At 38.6% G+C, this 22508-nt stretch overlaps 5 protein-coding genes and 1 long non-coding RNA gene across 8 annotated transcripts; 4 read left to right on the top strand and 2 right to left on the bottom strand.

The window, feature by feature from the left end:
• The first annotated feature begins 90 nt into the window (after nt 1–90).
• LOC117635942 (receptor-like protein kinase 5) lies at nt 91–3616 on the top strand. 2 transcript variants are annotated; one of them, XM_034370335.1, is made up of 3 exons: nt 91–2844; nt 2964–3352; nt 3384–3615. In XM_034370335.1, exons 1-3 carry the CDS (start codon nt 207–209, stop codon nt 3393–3395), a joined length of 3039 nt encoding a protein of 1012 aa, XP_034226226.1. In that variant the 5' UTR covers nt 91–206; the 3' UTR covers nt 3396–3615. The 2 variants fall into 2 exon arrangements, with proteins under 2 accessions (XP_034226226.1, XP_034226225.1); XM_034370334.1 differs by having other exon boundaries at nt 2964–3616.
• On the top strand, nt 3594–4666 carry LOC117635508 (MDIS1-interacting receptor like kinase 1-like). The gene is made up of 3 exons (XM_034369816.1): nt 3594–3604; nt 4024–4190; nt 4305–4666. Exons 1-3 carry the CDS (start codon nt 3594–3596, stop codon nt 4664–4666), a joined length of 540 nt encoding a protein of 179 aa, XP_034225707.1.
• Nucleotides 4667–7860: 3194 nt separating this feature from the next.
• Nucleotides 7861–10445, top strand: LOC117633573 (receptor-like protein 52). The gene has a single exon (XM_034367226.1). The coding sequence runs from the start codon at nt 7935–7937 to the stop codon at nt 10095–10097; it is 2163 nt and encodes a 720-aa protein (XP_034223117.1). The 5' UTR covers nt 7861–7934; the 3' UTR covers nt 10098–10445.
• A 125-nt stretch (nt 10446–10570) lies between these two features.
• Nucleotides 10571–11752, bottom strand: LOC117635187 (ubiquitin recognition factor in ER-associated degradation protein 1-like). The gene has a single exon (XM_034369539.1). The coding sequence runs from the start codon at nt 11676–11678 to the stop codon at nt 10713–10715; it is 966 nt and encodes a 321-aa protein (XP_034225430.1). The 5' UTR covers nt 11679–11752; the 3' UTR covers nt 10571–10712.
• A 2514-nt stretch (nt 11753–14266) lies between these two features.
• On the top strand, nt 14267–17811 carry LOC117633956 (receptor-like protein kinase 5). The gene is made up of 2 exons (XM_034367831.1): nt 14267–17052; nt 17172–17811. The coding sequence occupies exons 1-2, from the start codon at nt 14415–14417 to the stop codon at nt 17588–17590; spliced, it is 3057 nt and encodes a 1018-aa protein (XP_034223722.1). The 5' UTR covers nt 14267–14414; the 3' UTR covers nt 17591–17811.
• Nucleotides 17693–21099, bottom strand: LOC117633957. Of its 2 annotated transcripts, XR_004586724.1 has the most exons (4): nt 19605–21099; nt 19188–19302; nt 18930–18999; nt 17724–17949 (listed from the first exon to the last, which is right to left on the bottom strand). It is a non-coding gene; the product is annotated as an uncharacterized LOC117633957 (long non-coding RNA). The 2 variants fall into 2 exon arrangements; XR_004586723.1 differs by lacking the exon at nt 19188–19302 and having other exon boundaries at nt 17693–17949; nt 19605–19829.
• Nucleotides 21100–22508: the final 1409 nt, after the last annotated feature.

Here is a 22508-nt window from a genome sequence, read left to right as displayed (position 1 = left end):
AAATAATGCAGTCCATATATTTGACAGACTACAAATCTATTTCTACCAAAACCCATTGATATCATCACCCAACTTTTCTCCAAGGTCAAAGCCCACATAAATTGAAATTTTGTGCATCTTCTGGAACTGGAAAACTTAATTGTCTTGTCCTCAAAACCAGAGTTCATGCCGCGGGAACAAACCAACTTCTGAACCTCCATCACCAAATGACTAAACCAACCCCAACATCTTCTCTCCACACCCATCTCTGCGTCCTGCTCTTCCTCCCCCTCCTCCTCATCAGCCATGCCAACTCTCAGTCATTGCAAGACCAAGAACAAGCTGTTCTGCTAAAACTAAAGTCATACTTGCAATCTCCACCGTTCCTCAGCCATTGGATTCCATCAACATCAAACACTTCCCACTGTTCCTGGCGGCCTGAGATCACCTGCACAAACAACTCCGTCACCGGATTGTCTCTGGTCAACACGAACATCACCCTACCAGTTCCACCTTTCATTTGTGATCTCAAGAACCTCACACTCATTGATCTCAGCTACAACTACTTTGCTGGAGAGTTCCCAAAAGCTTTCTACAACTGTTCAAAGCTACAGTACTTAAACCTCTCTCAAAACTCCTTTGATGGCAAGATTCCTGACGATATCGACAGCTTGCCTCGGCTTCAATACCTTGACCTTAACGCTAACTACTTTTCTGGTGACATACCGGCGGCTATTGGGAGGTTACAAGAGCTCAGGAACCTGCAGCTGTATATGAACCGCTTTAATGGTTCCGTGCCACCAGAAATAGGTAACTTGTCCAATCTTAAACACCTAAGTCTCTCTTTCAATACAAAACTTGTGCCATGGAATTTGCCGTCCAATTTCACCAAGTTGAAAAACTTGAAGACTTTGCATATACATGGATCGAATTTGATTGGAGAACTCCCCGGAACACTTGGAGAAATGGCAGCACTGGAAGAATTGGATTTGGCAACCAACAGTTTAAATGGGACAATCCCAAATGGTTTGTTTCTCTTAAAGAATTTGAGTATAATCTACCTCTTCAACAACAGCCTGTCTGGGGATGTACCTCAAGTGGTTGAAGCATTGAACTTGACTGTCATTGATATTTCTGCAAACCATTTAACAGGCCGAATACCACAAGATTATGGAAACCTTACCAAATTAACATGGTTAGCTTTGTTTATAAATGGTTTTTCTGGTGCGGTTCCAGCAAGCATTGGCCGTCTACCAAATCTCAAACAGTTCAGAGTGTTCATCAATAATTTGTCTGGAACATTGCCTCCAGACTTGGGAAGGTATTCAGAGCTTGAAGGGTTCGAGGTTTCGGGGAATAGGCTCACTGGCAAACTGCCAGACCATTTGTGCTATCGGGGTAAGCTGTCAACACTTGTAGCTTATGAGAACAATCTCACTGGGGAGTTACCAAGCTCTCTTGGAAATTGCACTAGTTTAACAGAAGTGAAGGTTTATGATAATGGATTGTCTGGGAACATTCCTAGTGGCATGTGGACAGCACCAAACTTGGGTCAGGTAATGATGAGCAACAACTCTTTTACCGGTGAGCTTCCTGAGAAAATATCTCGGAGTCTTACACGGCTGGAAATAAGAGATAACAGATTTTCAGGTAACATTCCAACCGGGATGTCATCCTGGAACTTGAAGGTTTTTGACGCCGGTAATAACCTTTTTAACGGTACTATCCCTCAGGAACTTACCGCTCTTCCTAGCTTAATCACTCTTTCTCTTGATCAGAATCAGCTTACTGGCTTCCTTCCATCAGAGATTATGTCATGGAAATCACTCAACATTCTTAATTTCAGTCGAAATAAACTCTCTGGACCAATTCCAGCGGGACTTGGTCTTCTACCAGTCCTTACTGCACTGGACCTTTCGGAAAACCAACTTTCTGGCCAAATTCCAGCTCAACTTGGGCATCTGAAGCTCAGCAACTTCAATCTCTCTTCCAATCACCTATCTGGGAAGATCCCAATTGAATTTGAAAATCCTGCTTATGACGGAAGCTTCTTGGACAATCAAGGTCTCTGTGCAACTAGCCCCTCAGCAAAACTCAGCATATGTAATTCTCAACCTCGAAAGTCCAGCAAAATTTGGTCTACATATCTTGCATTGATCTTAACTTTCGGCATACTTTTGTCCTTGTTGGCTTTGTCCTTATCATTCTTCATGGTCAGAGGTTATTGGAAGAGAAACAGATCGGGTTCTGGTTGGAAGCTCACCGCATTTCAGAGGTTGAATTTCAGTGTGTCAAAAATTCTCTCAGGATTGACGGAAGGTAATTTGATTGGACGTGGAGGATCAGGAAAAGTTTATTGTGTTCCTGTCAATCGTACAGGCGATGTTGTTGCCGTGAAAAAGATTTGGAAAGATAAGAAGTTAGAAGAGAAGCTTGAAAAAGAATTTCTTGCAGAAGTCAAGATATTGAGTTCCATTCGACATGCCAACATAGTTAAGCTGATGTGCTGTATATCCAAGGACAATTCAAAACTACTTGTCTATGAGTACTCGGAGAATCGAAGTCTGGATCGATGGCTGCACAAGAGAAACAGGCCATCCAATCTCTCTAGGTCAGTCCACCATGTTGTGCTGGACTGGCCTCAGAGGTTGCATATTGCAGTGGGGGCTGCTCAGGGCCTCCGCTATATGCATCATGACTGTGTGCCACCTGTTGTGCATCGAGATGTGAAATCGAGTAACATCTTGTTAGACTCTGATTTTAATGCAAAAATAGCAGATTTTGGTCTAGCCAAGATGTTGGTCAAGCAAGGAGAACTTGCTACAATGTCGGCTGTTGCTGGCTCCTTTGGCTACATTGCTCCAGGTAAACCTTGCACCCTACAAATGTTAAAGTTCGTTCCTAAAGAAATATGTGTTATTTTTCCTCTGTTTCTATTAGCAATCTCACAGGTTTTATTTTATTTTATTTTCACTTGAATGCAGAATGTGCTCATACAATACGTGTGAATGAGAAGATTGATGTATATAGTTTTGGGGTCGTCCTTCTGGAGTTGACCACCGGAAGGGAAGCTAATGATGGCGACGAACACACTGCTCTTGCCGAATGGGCATGGCGCCATGTTCAAGAAGACAACCCTCTTGCCGATGCTTTGGACAAGGACATCAAAGAACCTTGCTACTTGGATGAAATGTGCTCCGTTTTCAGACTTGGCATCTATTGCACCGAGAAACTTCCTTCTACTAGGCCTTCCATGAAGGAGGTTCTGCAAATCTTGCTCCGATGCGGCCATCCAGGAGTTCACAGAGAAAAGACTGATTATATTGGTGCTCCTCTGCTCAAGAATTCGAAGCGCGAGCAGATACTGGAAGACGGTGATGGAAGTTCGGCAACAAATGTTTGATAAGCTTGGTTGAGTTCAACAAGAGGAATTAGAAGTAAAATTTCTTTAGTTTTTCAATTATACCCATAGGTTAGAAAAACAATGCTTTAATTGATGATGGAAATTAGATCAAGGAAATAATGAAGGAAACATATTCTCTCCAACTGTTACTTGTTACCCAAGCTTTCAACCATCGCTGTTCATAATCCTTTATTTGTAACTACTTGAGGTAATGGCCATCTTGTTCTGCTAGGACTGGCCCCTCTTAGCAAAAAAAACTTGCAAGGATAACACTGTTTTGCTATTCCGTGTCGATCACAGACTGCCACGTGAAAAAGTTATCCCGCATGATATGTCCATGATTGACCGAGGATGCTAAGACAATGTGATCCCCGTTTCACACAAGTGTTTCTCCCTCTTAGACCAAAAACAAAACAAGGAAATAATATTGTTTCCTTTTTTTTAGATGAAGGGTATGCCTTGTATACTTTTTCCCTTTGAATACTTCAGAGCTATACTAATTTTTATATAAATGATAGTCTAAATTACTTCTAAATTATTCTAATATATGAAAATGAGGATTTAAACTTGAGCATAAGGAGAGAATGACGCACTACTCCGGCATACCTAGAACTATACTATTATAACACATATTAGTATAGCTCAAGGCCACCCGTTGTGCATCGAGACATGAAATCGAGTAACATTTTGTTGGACTCAGATTTTAATGCAAAAATAGCTGATTTTGGTCTAGCCAAGATCTTGGTCAAGCACGGAGAACTTGTTACACTGTCAGCTGTTGCTGGCTCCTTCGGCTACATTGCTCCAGGTAAACATTACACCCCCACAAATGTTGGAGTTTAGTTCCTAAAGAAACGTGTGTTATTTTTCCTCTGTTTCCATTAGCAATCTCAGTCAACCGGGTTTTCTAACCTGATGGCAGAATATGCTCACACAACACGAGTGAACGAGAAGATTGATGTATATAGTTATGGGGTCATCCTTCTGGAGTTGACCACCGGAAGGGAAGCTAATGATGGCGACGAACACACTTCTCTTGCTGAATGGGCGCTGCGCCACTTTCAAGAAGACTACCCACTTGTCGATGCTCTGGACCAGGACATCAATGAACCTTGTTACTTGGATGAAATGTGCTCCGTTTTCAAACTTGGCATCTATTGCACCGAGACACTTCCTTCTGCTAGGCCTTCCATGAAGGAGGTTCTGCATATCTTGCTTCGATGCTCAACAAAAGTCACCCCACCATTGAGAAGATTTAGAGATGCAAGCAACTTAATTCCCTGAGAGTGCAAGCAACAAAAGTAAACTACTCACAGTTTACATCCCCTATTTTATTACGCAATCCAATCCAGGATAAATTAGCTTAACAACCAAACGATACCAATTATGTATAATGTATGTATGAAAGATATTTATTACGTACATTGAGTTGTTATTTTAAGAGATATTTAGTCATGTACCCATTCTTAGCACTAATAATATAGATAAACTCTACACTATTTAATTTTTATAAACAAAAAAAAAAAAAAACCTAAAAAATGACAGTGGCCCTATTGAATTTAATTTTAATTATTAAATTACTTTAATGCCCTATTGGTGTTTTGGTTTTTTTTTATATGAGGTTTTGGAGTTGGGTTTGTTTTAAGAAATTAGTGGCAGTTTTGTAATTTAAAAGAAGTTAAAAGCCTTTTTGTTATGTTGTAAATGGGCTTTGGGTGTTTTTTTTAAATCCATTTCATATAAGGGTTTTTTTTAAAAATAATAATAATAATTTCAGCTCATATATTGGGTATAATAGTAAATCTCCCTTATTTAATAGCACCAATCATGTATGAAAATTACAAAAGGAAGAATCAGAGAACAAGGAGTAGAAAAGATAACAATTCCACTTGCTTCAAAATTTAATTGATGGTATTCAGAACAAGTCTATATTCTACTTTGCTATGCCAAGATTTTTTATTTATTAATTTCTTGGTTTAAATTGGTTGTTTTTAATTGGTTTTGTGAGATTTGTGAAGGAATTGTGAAATAGGAGAAAGTGTGCTAAAAAAGGCAAGAAGATGAAGATCAATTAAAAGAAGCCAAGTCATTCCTTTTGTTGCAAGGAATGTTGTCAAATTTCCTAGTTCAAGATGGTGCAAGTCTTATCAAGTCAAACAAGGAGAAATAAAGAAGACTTTATTTTAGAAGGAATCCTATTTTTATAACAATTGTAAATATTCCTTAGGTAGGATTTCTAGGAGTTTTATAAATAGGGAGTTAGGTCATTGTTGAAGGGATCCATTACCCATCATCCATCCTCCATCATCTACCCTAAAATTCCTACACATTCATAATCATAGCCAAAACACTCAAAGGAGAGAGAGAGAGAGAGAGAGAGAGAGAGAGAGAGAGAGTTTTAGAGAGACAAAGAAGACAACCTAGAGCTAGAGTTGCTATCGTGCAGAGATCAAATCTTCAATTGGTTACTTCTTTCCTATGATATTATTTATCATGGTTTTTATTAAAGTTGTCATGAACTAATTTCTTCTTGCTAGGGCTACGATGTAGCCTAGCCATAAATACTCAATTACTTTAGTCAATGTTAATTCCAAGTATTTTTCCATGTTGAGTATCTATTACCATGCTTAATGCTTTGAATGTTTGGCCAACATTTAATTGTTTTGATGCTAAATTGACGATAGGAATATCCAATTTGGGGTTGCTTCTTGTAATAGATGCCATGAGTTACATGATTAGACAGGGATGTTTGTCATGACTTATGTGGTTGTTTTGTAGGTTTTCTAAGGAATTTAATGGGTTCTTATTATCTTAATTCCATTACTAGGGATAGAGTGGGTTGGTAATAAGAATACTTTTGGTATAACCAGGGATGGAGTATCGAATAAAGTAGGGAAAATCAATTGTCAACATGGAGAATAATTAGGATAAACATGCTAAGGGAATTGGGTAGAATTGGCTATGGTGAAATCGGAAGCTGTAGTGCTCTCATAACTTGAATCTCACTACTTTATTTTTCTACGCTTGTTGTTATTCATTGTTTTAGTTAATTAATCAATCAAATCTCATCATCAATTGTTCAAATAAAGTCTTGGGTTAATCACAATCGGTACTTGGTAAATTAAATCACTCTTTGTGGGAACGACACTTCACTCATCACTATATTACTTGTGCGAATTGTGCGCTTGCAATAAATATCACAACAAATAGGAAAGAAAATGAACAAAATTGATTAAAAAGTATTAAAAAGCAAAACGGAGTATAGGTGGAGAAAAGGGGAGTGGGGAAATCATATCCCTTAATTAATATCTAAAGAACTTTGTGATTTTATTAAGTTATCAGCAGGGTCCTTGACGCTTGGTTTTTGACTCAAAAGCTCACAAGTGACACTGCATCTGGATGCATACTGCTTTTCACTATCAGCTTCTAGAAATAATACAGTCGATATATTTGACTACAAATCTATTTCCACCAAAACCCGTTGATTTGATATCATCACTCAACTTTTCTCCAAAGTTAAAAGCCCACATGAATTGAAATTTTGTGCATCTTCTGGAACTGGAAGAAACAAATGTGAGTGTGTTAGGGTTAGGACAACAACCCACCCACATGAATTAATGCCATTTCGTCACACCTCTGCAACTTTTCTTTGCCAGTGGAATTTTATTTTTCATTTTTCTCCTTCCCCTGTCTGTATCAGTGGAAGACCAGACGTGCTGCCGTTATTCTTCTTACCCTTCATAATGTTTCGATTGAAAATAATAATAATATGGGATCAAAGTCTCCCGTTAAAAATTAAAAAGCAATAAATCAAGTCTTCATTCAACAATGGCGTTCTCTGATCACACGTGACATTCCGGGAAGGAACTTTCAATGCCGTCTTGCCTTTCACGTACGTCACGTTTGGCTTTCAGCCTGCCTTGTTTTATTCGAAAACTTGCATTATCTTCTGCAGACATTTGCGGCTTTAACAATATAATTTCTTGCAGTTTAAAACTTTGGCGAGGAAGGAAGGAGAGGATCTTAGCTGCCATAACCATAACATATATAGAATGTCAACTGGTATCAAGTAGCTTTTGGTCTAGTGCTACTTCTCTTCCTCACGTTGGATGAGGTACCAAGTTCGAAACCCCAGAACCCCCATTTGATCAAAACAAAACAAAAAGTCAACTGGTTGGCTCCTGATATAACTTGTTTCTTGTAAACAAACCATTAAATATAATAAGTTAACAGCTGAGCTAACTGATAAGCACAATCATTTTCCAGTTCCTCCACTCAGATTGCCATCATTTTCCAGGTCCTCCACTCAGATTGCCATCATTTTCCAGGTCCTCCACTAATTGGTGGTAGACTAAATGGTCTCCGTTGACCATCATTTTCCAGGTCCTCCACTCAAATTGCCAAAAGCTTGCATTTGTTTGTGGCCCTGCAAATGGTTTTGAAGTTTCCACTTTCCAACACTATAAGGAAACCAACTTCCCCTAACTTACTTCTCCTCAAAACCAGAGTTCATGCCGCGGGAACAAACCAACTTCTGAACCTCCATCACCAAATGACTATACCAACCCTAACATCTTCTCTCCACATCCATCTCTGCTTCCTTCTCTTCCTCCCCCTCCTCCTCATCAGCCATGTCAACTCTCAGTCATTGCAAGACCAAGAACAAGCTGTTCTGCTAAAACTAAAGTCATACTTGCAATCTCCACCGTTCCTCAGCCATTGGATTCCATCAACCTCAAACACTTCCCACTGTTCCTGGCAGCCTGAGATCACCTGCACAAACAACTCCGTAACCGGATTGTCTCTGGTCCACACGAACATCACCCTACCAGTTCCACCTTTCATTTGTGATCTCAAGAACCTCACACTCATTGATCTCAGCTACAACTACTTTGCTGGAGAGTTCCCAAAAGCTTTCTACAACTGTTCAAAGCTACAGTACTTGAACCTCTCTCAAAACTCCTTTGATGGCAAGATTCCTGACAATATCGACAGCTTGCCTAGGCTTCAATACCTTGACCTTGGCGCTAACTACTTTTCTGGTGACATACCGGCGGCTATTGGGCGGTTACAAGAGCTCAGGAACCTGCAGCTGTATATGAACCACTTTAATGGTTCCGTGCCACCAGAAATAGGTAACTTGTCCAATCTTAAACACCTAAGTCTCTCTTTCAATACAAAACTTGTGCCATGGAATCTGCCTTCCAATTTCACCAAGTTGAAAAACTTGAAGAATTTGTATATACGCGGATCGAATTTGATTGGAGAACTCCCCGGAACACTTGGAGAAATGGCAGCACTGGAAGAATTGGATTTGGCATACAACAGTTTAAATGGGACAATCCCAAGTGTTTTGTTTCTGTTGAAGAATTTGAGTATAATCTATCTCTACAACAACAGCCTGTCTGGGGATGTACCTCAAGTGGTTGAAGCATTGAACTTGACTGTCATTGATATTTCTGCAAACCATTTAACAGGCCGAATACCACAAGATTATGGAAACCTTACCAAATTAACATGGTTAGCTTTGTTTTTAAATGGTTTTTCTGGTGCGGTTCCAGCAAGCATTGGCCGTCTACCAAATCTCAAACAGTTCAGAGTGTACATCAATAATTTGTCTGGAACATTGCCTCCAGACTTTGGAAGGTATTCAGAGCTTGAAGGGTTCGAGGTTTCGGGGAATAGGCTCACTGGCAAACTGCCAGACCATTTGTGCTATCGGGGTAAGCTGTCAACACTTGTAGCTTATGAGAACAATCTCACTGGGGAGTTACCAAGCTCTCTTGGAAATTGCACTAGTTTAACAGAAGTGAAGGTTTATGATAATGGATTGTCTGGGAACATTCCTAGTGGCATGTGGACAGCACCAAACTTGGGTCAGGTAATGATGAGCAACAACTCTTTTACCGGTGAGCTTCCTGAGAAAATATCTCGGAGTCTTACACGGCTGGAAATAAGAGATAACAGATTTTCAGGTAACATTCCAACCGGGATGTCATCCTGGAACTTGAAGGTTTTTGACGCCGGTAATAACCTTTTTAACGGTACTATCCCTCAGGAACTTACTGCTCTTCCTAGCTTAATCACTCTTTCTCTTGATCAGAATCAGCTTACTGGCTTCCTTCCATCAGAGATTATATCATGGAAATCACTCAACGCTCTTAATTTAAGTCGAAATCAACTCTCTGGACCAATTCCAGCAGGACTTGGTCTTCTACCAGTCATTACTGAGCTGGACCTTTCAGAAAACCAATTTTCTGGCCAAATTCCAGCTCAACTTGGGAATCTGAAGCTCAGCAACTTCAATCTTTCTTCCAATCACCTATCTGGGAAGATCCCAATTGAATTTGAAAATCCTGCTTATGACGGAAGCTTCTTGGACAATCAAGGTCTCTGTGCAGCTAGCCCCTCAGCAAAACTCAGCATATGTAATTTTCAACCTCGAAAGTCCAGCAAAATTTGGTCTACATATCTTGCATTGATCTTAACTTTGGGCATACTTTTGTCCTTGTTGGCTTTGTCCTTATCATTCTTCATGGTCAGAGCTTATTGGAAGAGAAACAGATCGGATTCTGATTGGAAGCTCACCTTATTTCAGAGGTTGAATTTCAGAGTTTCAAAAAGTACTATGATTGGAAGTGGCGGCTCAGGAAAAGTTTATTGTGTTCCTGTCAATCGTACAGGCGATGTTGTTGATGACAGTAGAGGAATTTAGAGAAGAATAAGGAAGAAAGCAGAGAACAGAAAACTCAGAATTGTGTATTGATCTTGATTAGTGATTGCAATGTAATGCTACAGCTTGTATATCTGATAACAGTCTTAGAGAAAATTAGTGAAGGAGGTTCTGCATATCTTGCTCCGATGCTCAACAAAAGTCACCCCACCATTGAGAAGATTTAGAGATGCAAGCAACTTAATTCCCTGAGAGTGCAAGCAATAAAAGTAAACTACTCACAGTTTACATCCCTGATTTTATTACGCAATCCAATCCAGGATAAATGAGCTTAACAACCAAACAATACCAATTATGTATAATGTATGTATGAAAGATATTTATTACGTACATTGAGTTGTTATTTTAATGGCACCAATCATGTATGAAAATTACAAAAGGAAGAATCAGAGAACAAGGAGTAGAAAAGATAACAATTCCAATTGCTTCAAAATTTAATTGATGGTATTCAGAACAAGGAAATAATAAAGGAAACAGATTCTCCCACTCTGGGTGTTACTTATTATCCAAGTTTTCAACCATAGCCGTTCGTAACCCTTTACATATTAGCTAAGCGTTTAATTCATATGTTTTAGATGAAGGATCGATGCCCTAACTTCACCCTTTCAGGGTATACTTCTTCCCTGTGAATGCTTGCAACTTTGGCTCTTCTGCCTTGTGAGGGGGCTCTTGCCTGCTGCGGTTGTTTGGGGCAACTTTTGGGATTGCATTCGCAGGCCGGTTCACATTTGAACCAAACACAAGCTTTCCAGAATGTTGAAGTGAAGCAGAAGCTGATGACTTAGAACCCTTTTTGTTGGTTCCATTTTCACTCTCCAGTTGGCGCTGCTTGAGTTCCGGAGGAGAGGGAACTGCAGGTGGAACGGATTGTGTCAAGACCGGTTCTCCATCCAATCGTCTGGCTGAACCAGTAAAGGGACTGAACTTTGCTATCTTTTCAGGTGTCTCTTGTTCATCTTCTTCAACTTCTTGTGGTCTCTTTGTTGGCAGAGTGGATGGTGCTGGCTTCTTTTCAGGCTCCACATAATCAAGAGGAGGGGCAAAATCAACCTCGCAGTCGGTATCAACTATACAGATTGCAGAGGAGGGCTTTGTTTCAATTATGTTGATGTAATACTTCTTACTGTTATAAGGAAGCATGATAGTGTCACCAATGGTTAAACAAGAGTAGCTCCTCAACGCCGTCTCCAGAGCGGCTTTAGGGTTTGAGATATCAAGAAAGTCCTTGGCGTGAGGTTGCAGTTTGACATATGTTCCCTTCCCAAGGCTTTGGCTTTTGACATGAACAAGGTTACCCTCTTGTAAAAGCAGGTTGTGCATCATCCAAGATGGTAAAAATACAAAGCCCTCATCGGCAACAAATTCCAAGACCCCGCAATGAGTAACTCGTCCAGATTCAGAATTGGGATTGTTGAGCTGAAAGAGCATAGGGTAGGCCACCTGTGGACCCCAAACAAGGCGATGGAGAGCCGACGGCGGCATTATAATTTTATCACCGTTTTCCGCATGTGGCTTGCCAATTGAGGAGACAGAGTAACAACGATAAAACTGCTCGAAGTCCATCTTCAACAAGTTTGCTTGCACTGTCAAAAAAGAAGACGAAGATTAGTGATATTGATGGATCGTCTTTTGATTGAGGTAACTCTACTGGGTTTCTTTTCTTGCTATGCCGAGTGTGAGAACAAGTGGACTTGTATTTATAAACAATTCAGACCAAAATCCTATCCTTTCAGAATAAGGAAATCCTAATCTCACTGGGACAAATCTGAAATTGAAAATAAAATACATAGAAGGAAACTAAAAACGAATCCCAATCTCATTAAACTCGCACGTAACCATAGCCGTTCATAATCCTTTACTTGTAAGCCAAGCATTGGATTATAGCCGTTCATAATCCTCGAGGATTTTGCCAATCTGATAAGTAGCTACTCAACGGTGCCCTTTTCTCTATTTTATCATTTGTAGAGATTTCCAGTCCTTTTTGTTTCGGTCTGACCAAACATAGTCCTTTAAGCATAAGGAAATTCAATTTATATTAGGGGATTCTCTATTTTTATTTTAACTCAATAATAATAAAACAAAGTAGGAGCCAACGAGGTCTAGCCAAGTGGAAAAGGGCATTCACTTACTAACTAATGGTCTCAGGTTTGAACTCTCATGACACCTTGATTAGGGGCAGAGGTGTGCTTAGGCCTACAAGGGCCTTTGGCCCTCCCAAAATTCTAAAATAATATATATATTGCCTTTGCATTGTACAACTTAGGACACTATATATATTAAATTAATGCTTGTGGCCCCCCACAATAAAGAGAAAGAGGGATTTACATTTCCCCTCCAACTAAAAGACTCTTTTCTTAGCAATATGGCAAAGTTACTCCTAGATTCTACCAACATAATTAATAAAAATTAAAAGAAACAGCCAATCAAATCTTTCTTTCACAAGTATATTTAAGAAAATAGGAAATTAAAGATAATCGGTTATTTATTTATTTACAAGCTTAACACTGGGAAAGAAATTAACCTTAAACCCTAATATATTGGCCCCTCCACACATAAAATTCTGGCTCCGCCACTGACCTTGTTACGTAATGTGTGTGTGAGATAAACCTCCTCCCCCTTGTAGCTAGGCCCAGTCAATGGGCCAGGCCAACTCGGTCCAAAATTTATTGAGCTCGGGCCAAGCCAGGCGGGCTTTAATCAAGAGAGAAAATAACGGACCAGACCAAACTGGGCTTAGACTCTCTCTTATATTAATAACCAAAAACAAACACAAAGTAGAAAACTGAGGGGCCTAAGCAATCAATTCAATCAGTCAAGGCCCAAACTAATTTCGCGGGCTTCCTCTAGGTGAGTGGTGAGTGGTGACTTTTTTGAGTCAACAAACTTCATACAAATATGAAAATAATTTTTCTGAATTCTTTTGGGGTAAATAACTAACTTCATACAGTTTGCACCTGCACGTGCGAACGTGATAATATCTAATTAATATCTAAAGAAATTTGTGATTTTATTAAGTTTTCAGCAAGGTACTTGAAGCTTGGTTTTTGACTCAAAAGCTCACATGATACACATAAAGTTTGAGTAGAAGAAGAGAGGCCAAGATTGGTCAACAGAAAACTTGCATTTCTTTTTTCCAGCATCTTGGTTGTTGGCCCTGCACTGCATCTGGATGCATACTGCTTTTCACTATCAGCTTTTAGAAATAATGCAGTCCATATATTTGACAGACTACAAATCTATTTCCACCAAAACCCATTGATATCATGACTCAACTTTTCTCCAAAGTTCAAAGCCCACATGAATTGAAATTTTGTGCATCTTCTGGAACTGAAACAAACAAACGTGAGTGTGTTAGGACAACAACCCACCCACCTAGGTTCTTGCTTGTTTTACAATTAATGCCATTTCGTCACACCTCTGCAACTTTTCTTTGCAGTGGAATTTTATTTTTCATTTTTCTCCTCCCCTGTCTGTATCAGTGGAAAACCAGACGTGCTGCTGTTACTCTTCTTACCCTCCATAATGTTTCGATTGAAAATAATAATAATATGGGATCAAAGTCTCTCATTGAAATTAAAAAGCAATAAATCAAGTCTTCATTCAACAATGGCGTTCTCTGTTCACACGTGACTTTCCAGGAAGGAACTTTCAATGCCGTCTTGCCCTTCACGTACGTCACGTTTGGCTTTCAGCCTGCCTTGTTTTATTCGAAAACTTGCCTTATCTTCTGCAGACATTTGTGGCTTTAACAATATAATTTCTTGCAGTTTAAAACTTTGGCAAGGAAGGAAGGAGAGAATTTTAGCTGCCATAACCATAACATATATAGAATATCAACTGGTTTCAAGTAGCTCTTGGTCTAGTGCTACTTCTCTTCCCCACGTTGGATGAGGTACCAAGTTCGAACCCCTCGAACCCCCATTTGATCAAAACAAAACAAAAAGTCAACTGGTTGGGCTCCTGATATAACTTTTTTCTTGTGAACAAACCTTTGAATATAATAAGTTAACAGCTAAGCTAACTGATAAGAACAATCCAGGTCCTCCAATCAAATTGCCATCATTTTCCAGGTCCTCCACTAATTGGTGGTAGACTAAATTGTTTCCGTTGACCATCACTCTCCAGGTCCTCCACTCAAATTGCCAAAAGTTTGCATTCGTTTGTGGCCCTGCAAATGGTTTTGAAGTTTCCACTTTCCAACACTATAAGGAAATCGACTTCCCCTAACTTACTTGTCTTGTCATCAAAACCAGAGTTCATGCCGCGGGAACAAACCAACTTCTGAAGATCCATCACCAAATGACTAAACCAACCCTAACATCTTCTCTCCACACCCATCTCTGCTTCCTTCTCTTCCTCCCCCTCCTCCTCATCAGCCATGCCAACTCTCAGTCATTGCAAGACCAAGAACAAGCTGTTCTGCTAAAACTAAAGTCATACTTGCAATCTCCACCGTTCCTCAGTCATTGGATTCCATCAACATCAAACACTTCCCACTGTTCCTGGCAGCCTGAGATCACCTGCACAAACAACTCCGTCACCGGATTGTCTCTGGTCAACACGAACATCACCCTACCAGTTCCACCTTTCATTTGTGATCTCAAGAACCTCACACACATTGATCTCAGCTACAACTACTTTGCTGGAGAGTTCCCAAAAGCTTTCTACAACTGTTCAAAGCTACAGTACTTGAACCTCTCTCAAAACTCCTTTGATGGCAAGATTCCTGACAATATCGACAGCTTGCCTAGGCTTCAATACCTTGACCTTGGCGCTAACTACTTTTCTGGTGACATACCGGCGGCTATTGGGCGGTTACAAGAGCTCAGGAACCTGCAGCTGTATATGAACCACTTTAATGGTTCCGTGCCACCAGAAATAGGTAACTTGTCCAATCTTAAACACCTAAGTCTCTCTTTCAATACAAAACTTGTGCCATGGAATCTGCCTTCCAATTTCACCAAGTTGAAAAACTTGAAGAATTTGTATATACGCGGATCGAATTTGATTGGAGAACTCCCCGGAACACTTGGAGAAATGGCAGCACTGGAAGAATTGGATTTGGCATACAACAGTTTAAATGGGACAATCCCAAGTGTTTTGTTTCTGTTGAAGAATTTGAGTATAATCTATCTCTACAACAACAGCCTGTCTGGGGATGTACCTCAAGTGGTTGAAGCATTGAACTTGACTGTCATTGATATTTCTGCAAACCATTTAACAGGCCGAATACCACAAGATTATGGAAACCTTACCAAATTAACATGGTTAGCTTTGTTTTTAAATGGTTTTTCTGGTGCGGTTCCAGCAAGCATTGGCCGTCTACCAAATCTCAAACAGTTCAGAGTGTTCATCAATAATTTGTCTGGAACATTGCCTCCAGACTTGGGAAGGTATTCAGAGCTTGAAGGGTTCGAGGTTTCGGGGAATAGGCTCACTGGCAAACTGCCAGACCATTTGTGCTATCGGGGTAAGCTGTCAACACTTGTAGCTTATGAGAACAATCTCACTGGGGAGTTACCAAGCTCTCTTGGAAATTGCACTAGTTTAACAGAAGTGAAGGTTTATGATAATGGATTGTCTGGGAACATTCCTAGTGGCATGTGGACAGCACCAAACTTGGGTCAGGTAATGATGAGCAACAACTCTTTTACCGGTGAGCTTCCTGAGAAAATATCTCGGAGTCTTACACGGCTGGAAATAAGAGATAACAGATTTTCAGGTAACATTCCAACCGGGATGTCATCCTGGAACTTGAAGGTTTTTGACGCCGGTAATAACCTTTTTAACGGTACTATCCCTCAGGAACTTACTGCTCTTCCTAGCTTAATCACTCTTTCTCTTGATCAGAATCAGCTTACTGGCTTCCTTCCATCAGAGATTATATCATGGAAATCACTCAACATTCTTAATTTCAGTCGAAATAAACTCTCTGGACCAATTCCAGCGGGACTTGGTCTTCTACCAGTCCTTACTGCACTGGACCTTTCGGAAAACCAACTTTCTGGCCAAATTCCAGCTCAACTTGGGCATCTGAAGCTCAGCAACTTCAATCTCTCTTCCAATCACCTATCTGGGAAGATCCCAATTGAATTTGAAAATCCTGCTTATGACGGAAGCTTCTTGGACAATCAAGGTCTCTGTGCAACTAGCCCCTCAGCAAAACTCAGCATATGTAATTCTCAACCTCGAAAGTCCAGCAAAATTTGGTCTACATATCTTGCATTGATCTTAACTTTCGGCATACTTTTGTCCTTGTTGGCTTTGTCCTTATCATTCTTCATGGTCAGAGGTTATTGGAAGAGAAACAGATCGGGTTCTGGTTGGAAGCTCACCGCATTTCAGAGGTTGAATTTCAGTGTGTCAAAAATTCTCTCAGGATTGACGGAAGGTAATTTGATTGGACGTGGAGGATCAGGAAAAGTTTATTGTGTTCCTGTCAATCGTACAGGCGATGTTGTTGCCGTGAAAAAGATTTGGAAAGATAAGAAGTTAGAAGAGAAGCTTGAAAAAGAATTTCTTGCAGAAGTCAAGATATTGAGTTCCATTCGACATGCCAACATAGTTAAGCTGATGTGCTGTATATCCAAGGACAATTCAAAACTACTTGTCTATGAGTACTCGGAGAATCGAAGTCTGGATCGATGGCTGCACAAGAGAAACAGGCCATCCAATCTCTCTAGGTCAGTCCACCATGTTGTGCTGGACTGGCCTCAGAGGTTGCATATTGCAGTGGGGGCTGCTCAGGGCCTCCGCTATATGCATCATGACTGTGTGCCACCCGTTGTGCATCGAGATGTGAAATCGAGTAACATCTTGTTAGACTCTGATTTTAATGCAAAAATAGCAGATTTTGGGCTAGCCAAGATGTTGGTCAAGCAAGGAGAACTTGCTACAATGTCGGCTGTTGCTGGCTCCTTTGGCTACATTGCTCCAGGTAAACCTTGCACCCTACAAATGTTAAAGTTCGTTCCTAAAGAAATATGTGTTATTTTTCCTCTGTTTCTATTAGCAATCTCACAGGTTCTATTTTATTTTATTTTCACTTGAATGCAGAATGTGCTCATAGAATACGAGTGAATGAGAAGATTGATGTATATAGTTTTGGGGTCGTCCTTCTGGAGTTGACCACCGGAAAGGAAGCTAATGATGGTGACGAACACACTGCTCTTGCCGAATGGGCATGGCGCCATGTTCAAGAAGACAACCCTCTTGCCGATGCTTTGGACAAGGACATCAAAGAACCTTCGTACTTGGATGAAATGTGCTCCGTTTTCAGACTTGGCATCTATTGCACCGAGAAACTTCCTTCTGCTAGGCCTTCCATGAAGGACGTTACGCAAATCTTGCTCCGATGCGGCCATCCAGGAGTTCACAGAGAAAAGACTGATTATGTTGGTGCTCCTCTGCTCAAGAATTCGAAGCACGACCAGATACTGGAAGACGGTGATGGTAGTTTGGCAACAAATGTTTGATAGGCTTGGTTGAGTTCAACAAGAGGAATTAGAAGTAAAACTAGCAAAGGTGCCCGCGCAATGCTGCGGATTTTAAAACTGTCTGAAATATGTACAAAGTTATGAAAATATGTAGCAAGTTTAAGTTAAAAGATAAAAACTAATAACATGTTTTATATGTTGCTTGTTATCTTAAAATATTGATCATATTTTATTAAACCAAGCAACAATCAAAATATCAACAGTTGAGCTGCTCTTTGTTCAAGAGAGTTTGGACATGTCTATACATATATGCTACTGGTGGGGGAAGGGGATTTTTCTGCCTTGATGTCTGTTGAAAAGGGATCTATCTCTTGTTGGCTCTACTGTAGAAGTGGTTTCTGTTGAATGAAGGCAATAACAATTATCAATGAATTAAGTTAAAAAATCAACATGACAAACAACAATTTAGATACATCAAGCATTCTATTAATCTGATGGACAAAGGTATAAGCTCAATTTATTTAATTAATTGATAACAAATTTAGAACTGTGACAATTTATTAAATAGGCAAAAAAATCAATTGCATAAACTACAATTTAAATACGCCAAGCATTGTACGAATCTGGTGGAGAAAAGTATAATTTCATTCATTGCACAAATTATTAAATACCTATAACATAATGAAACCAAAAGATCCAAACTTTAATTAAATCAAACCAAATACCCATAAACCTTGCGCAAGTTTGTTGTACAGAAGCATAGAAAATCTATAGACACCTATGGTCAAAACTGGTACATATATTGCCATTTATAGACTAAGTTAATCCAATGAGGAAGTAAGCTGATATAGTACAAAAATAAACTGTATTGCCATTTATGTCACAACACCTACAAATCTTAGTAGAATAACACTTGGTTCCACTTGAAATTTGTAGCAGAATACCTACAACTCAATAGAATAACACTTGGTTCCACTTGAAATTTGTAGCACAATACCTACAACTCAAGAAATATAAAATGATGTGATTAGCCTATATGGTAGATTGCAGAATTAATGATAAGAGTTGATCAATAAGACTTGTGTTAACTGTGAGAAATTAATGTTCAAGCAAATACGTAGGTTATAATCAAGTTTGTAACAAATTATTAAAAATGGTATAATAGCAGTTGGCTATGACCAAATTTAACAGAAAATTCCTTAAAAAAGGATGAAATACCAAACTTTCATTCAAATCAAGAAACACAAATAAAACATTTTGGACAAAAATTTAACTACTTTGAGCATAATATTCTGGGACAATAAGTAAACAAAAAGTTTCGAACAAAAACAGGAAAAAGAAAAAAAAAAATATATATATATATTCAATCTTGTCTGACTTGCAAAGAACCTCCTTCTACTCATAGCCTCTTCTGGATTCTCTTGTACACTGTTAACATCTTGCACAAACTGAAAAGCCACAAAAGGAAAATAAATGAAAATCACCACAACCTCATCTAAAAACACCAAATGAACTAATGCTTTCTAATGAACACATTGTAGTCCATAAAACCCAAGAAAAATGTCAAATTATGACCAAATAAATCCTGCATATTTTCCTTCTGACAGAATAGTAGGAAACAAAACAATCACTTTACCTATGGAAGCATTTTGTGGAAGGCATTGAAATGAATGGGATCTAAATCATATGGAGTTCTATCAATATTAAATAGCACTGCTTCAAGTGGAGCAAGTCCAAAGAGGGAATTTTTGCTGGTTCCAGAGACACATCATAGAAGGAAAAAAAAAAGGCAATGAGGCATTAGTACAACAAAAGAATGAAACCAAAAAAATACAAATGTAACATTTGCACCACCTGTTTCTCTGTAACTGATCTTTCATCTTTTCATTGCTCAATTTGTACGGAACATGAGATGATACCAAACATATATATACTTTTGAATAGTTGTGATAATTTATTTAACTACTTTAGGCATAATATTCGGGGAGAATAAGTGAACAGAAAGGGTCTAACAAAAACAGGAAAAATAAATAAAATAAAAACCATTTTCAACCTTGTCTAGCCTGCAAAGAACCGCCTTCTACCCACAGCCTCCTCTTGACGCTCTCATACACTACTATCATCTTGCAAAACCTGAAAATCCACAAAATGAAATTGATCACAATCTCAGCTAAAAACATCAAATGAACACATTGTACTCCATCGTTAAACCCAATAAAAAGGCCACATAATGCATAACCGCTATTTCTTAATATGGGCTCTCCATATACATATATTTCACAAATTTAAGCAAGAGAAAAGAACTGTAAATCTGTTTGAAACTGAAAAGAAAAGAAAACAAATTATCATCCCTGCATATAAGAATAAGAAAAGAAATAGTGCAACAAAAATATGGAAAAATATTTAATCCCATAAGCATAAACTCAATTTAGTTTACCAAAATTAATGCATGCATACATTATTTTGGAGCAAAGATGTCTTGAATATTGATTTTCTTTTCTAAAGAGAAACGATATATTGAAAAGGTGGATAAGGCATCCGCAACCAAACAGACAAAACACAGAAACAACCCAAAAAGGCCAAAAGAAAGAAAAAAGAAAAGAAACGTCATCAACAATTACTCATTTATGAACAGAGATTGCAAAAAATCAAACTTGTTTTCTATTTTTTCTAAGCAAATCAGTTGAAAATAAAATATCAGAAGCAGGATTGGTCCCAGAGCACCAATAGACTTGAAAATCAAATATGAAAAGCAACATTGGTCCCTGAGCACTCTTTTATGCGTCAGTTTTTGGTTGATTAGTTCATTAGCTTTAACATATCAACTTTTGGTCAAGACTTACTACTTGGCTTTTTTAACATCATTCATTATAATTGATTAATGAATTAATACAATTGCTTTTATGAATTTTCACATCATTCACACATATCAAAAGCAACAATCAAAGGCTGAGATAGCTCGAATACCTCAGTTGCAATGAATCAAAAAGAAAAACATAGAAAATAAACTATGCAAGCAATAAAATCCTAGAAAGACTGTGCCTAAACAAATTATACTAATATAATCAATAACAATTTTCCATTTTTTCCTGTAAAGTAAAAAACAGAGAACTTCAAAAACTCATCTGAGAGTTCTCATTTATAATCTCGACCCTCAATTAATCAAATATATATATGCAGAGTCATCCTGAACAAATCGTGTTGCCCATCAAATCATCTGAGAATGAAACGAAAACCCTAACCCTAGAAAATTGATGTTTGTTGAACATGGCTTTCTGCTTATGTTTTATTTTACAACAAACAAAAGAAAACCATGTCCAAGATATTGTAATCACCAACATGCTCAGATATTGTAATCATCTAATCCTATCAATCCAACAACAAATTAACAACCCATTACAGCAGCAAGATCATTACAAATTGTTGAAATTGGCATGCTTACTTTCCCACAACAACAATATTGACTACAACAGATCATCACAGCAGCATAATCAATTTGGTCAAGGAATCAAAGGATTCGACAGTATGCTCAGAAACCCATCAGCAAATCATTAAAATTTAAAAGGGCAAAATCGACAATTTACTGTGTTGGTGGGAAAATGTAAGGCTTTGTAACAGTGAAACGGGGGTTTTCTGGCATTTCACTATTCAAGGAACAGTGCTTATGAATAGTATCTGGTTGCATTGGGCTTTAGTATATATAAATATAAATATAATATAATTTGTTTAGTTTTTCAATTATATCCATAGCTTAGAAAAACAAAGCTTTAATTAATGATGGAAATTAGATTAAGGAAATAATGAAGGAAACATATTCTCTCCAACTGTTAATTGTTACCCAAGCTTTCAACCATAGCTGTTCATAATCCTTTACTTGTAACTACTCAAGGTAATGGTCATCTTGTTTTGCTAGGACTGGCCCCTTCTAGCAGAAAAATTTGCGGAGATAATACTATTTTGCTATCACATACTGCCACGTGAAAAAGTTATCTTGCATGGCATGTCGTGATTGGCCAAGGATAGCAAAGCAGTGTTATCCCCATTTCACACAAATGTTACTCCCCTCTTAGACCCAAAACAAAACAAGGAAAGAATATTGTTTCCTTTTTTTTAGATGAGGGGTATGCCTTGTATACTTTTTCCCTTTGAATACTCCAAAGCTATACTAATTTTTATACAAATGATAGTTGAAATTACTTCTAAATTATTCTAATATATGAAAATGGGGATTTAAACTTGAGCGTAAGGAGAGAATGACGCACTACTCCAGCATAACTAGAACTATACTATTATACAAAAGGAAGCTCAAGCCCCAAGGCCTCTTACTAACAATTAGTTTTTGGTCTTGAAGCTTGGTTATTGACTCAAAGGTAAACAAGTGACATATAAAGTTTCAGTTTCTAGAAACAATGGAATCCATATATTTTGATAGACTTATAAACTACCGTGGGGTTTATTACATTAAAGATTCTATTTACACCAACAGCCCACATGAACTGAAATTTTGTGCATCTTCTTCTATGACAAAGAAAAGTGAAGTGTCAGGAGAGGAGAACAACCCACCTATGCTATTCCCCTTGTTTTCCATTCAAAGTCATTTTGTCACAATCTGCAATTCTTCCTTCTGGTTGAATTTTGTTTTCATTTTTTTCCTTTCCTGTCTATATCAGTGAAAAACCAGACGTACCTGCCTTTTTACTCTTAACATTCATAATTTTCGAGTGAACATCTGGGACCAAAACTCTATACTTTTGTTGGGTCAAAGTCTCCATCAAACAAAGGCGTTCTTTGTTCACCCTTCACATTTTTCCATTGGCCTCCTTCCGTGAAGCTTCAATTGAAGTTTTGCCTTCTTGCCTTTCCCGCACGTCACATTTGGCTTTGGCCTGGCTTGTTTTATTACCTTATCTCATCTTCTGCAGACGTTTCTGGTGCAGTGTGGTCCATTATTACAGTT

The sequence above is a fragment of the Prunus dulcis genome, chromosome 7, assembly GCF_902201215.1.
Source record: "Prunus dulcis chromosome 7, ALMONDv2, whole genome shotgun sequence".
Lineage (NCBI taxonomy): Eukaryota > Viridiplantae > Streptophyta > Magnoliopsida > Rosales > Rosaceae > Prunus > Prunus dulcis.
This window is presented reverse-complemented; position numbering and strand designations above follow the sequence as displayed.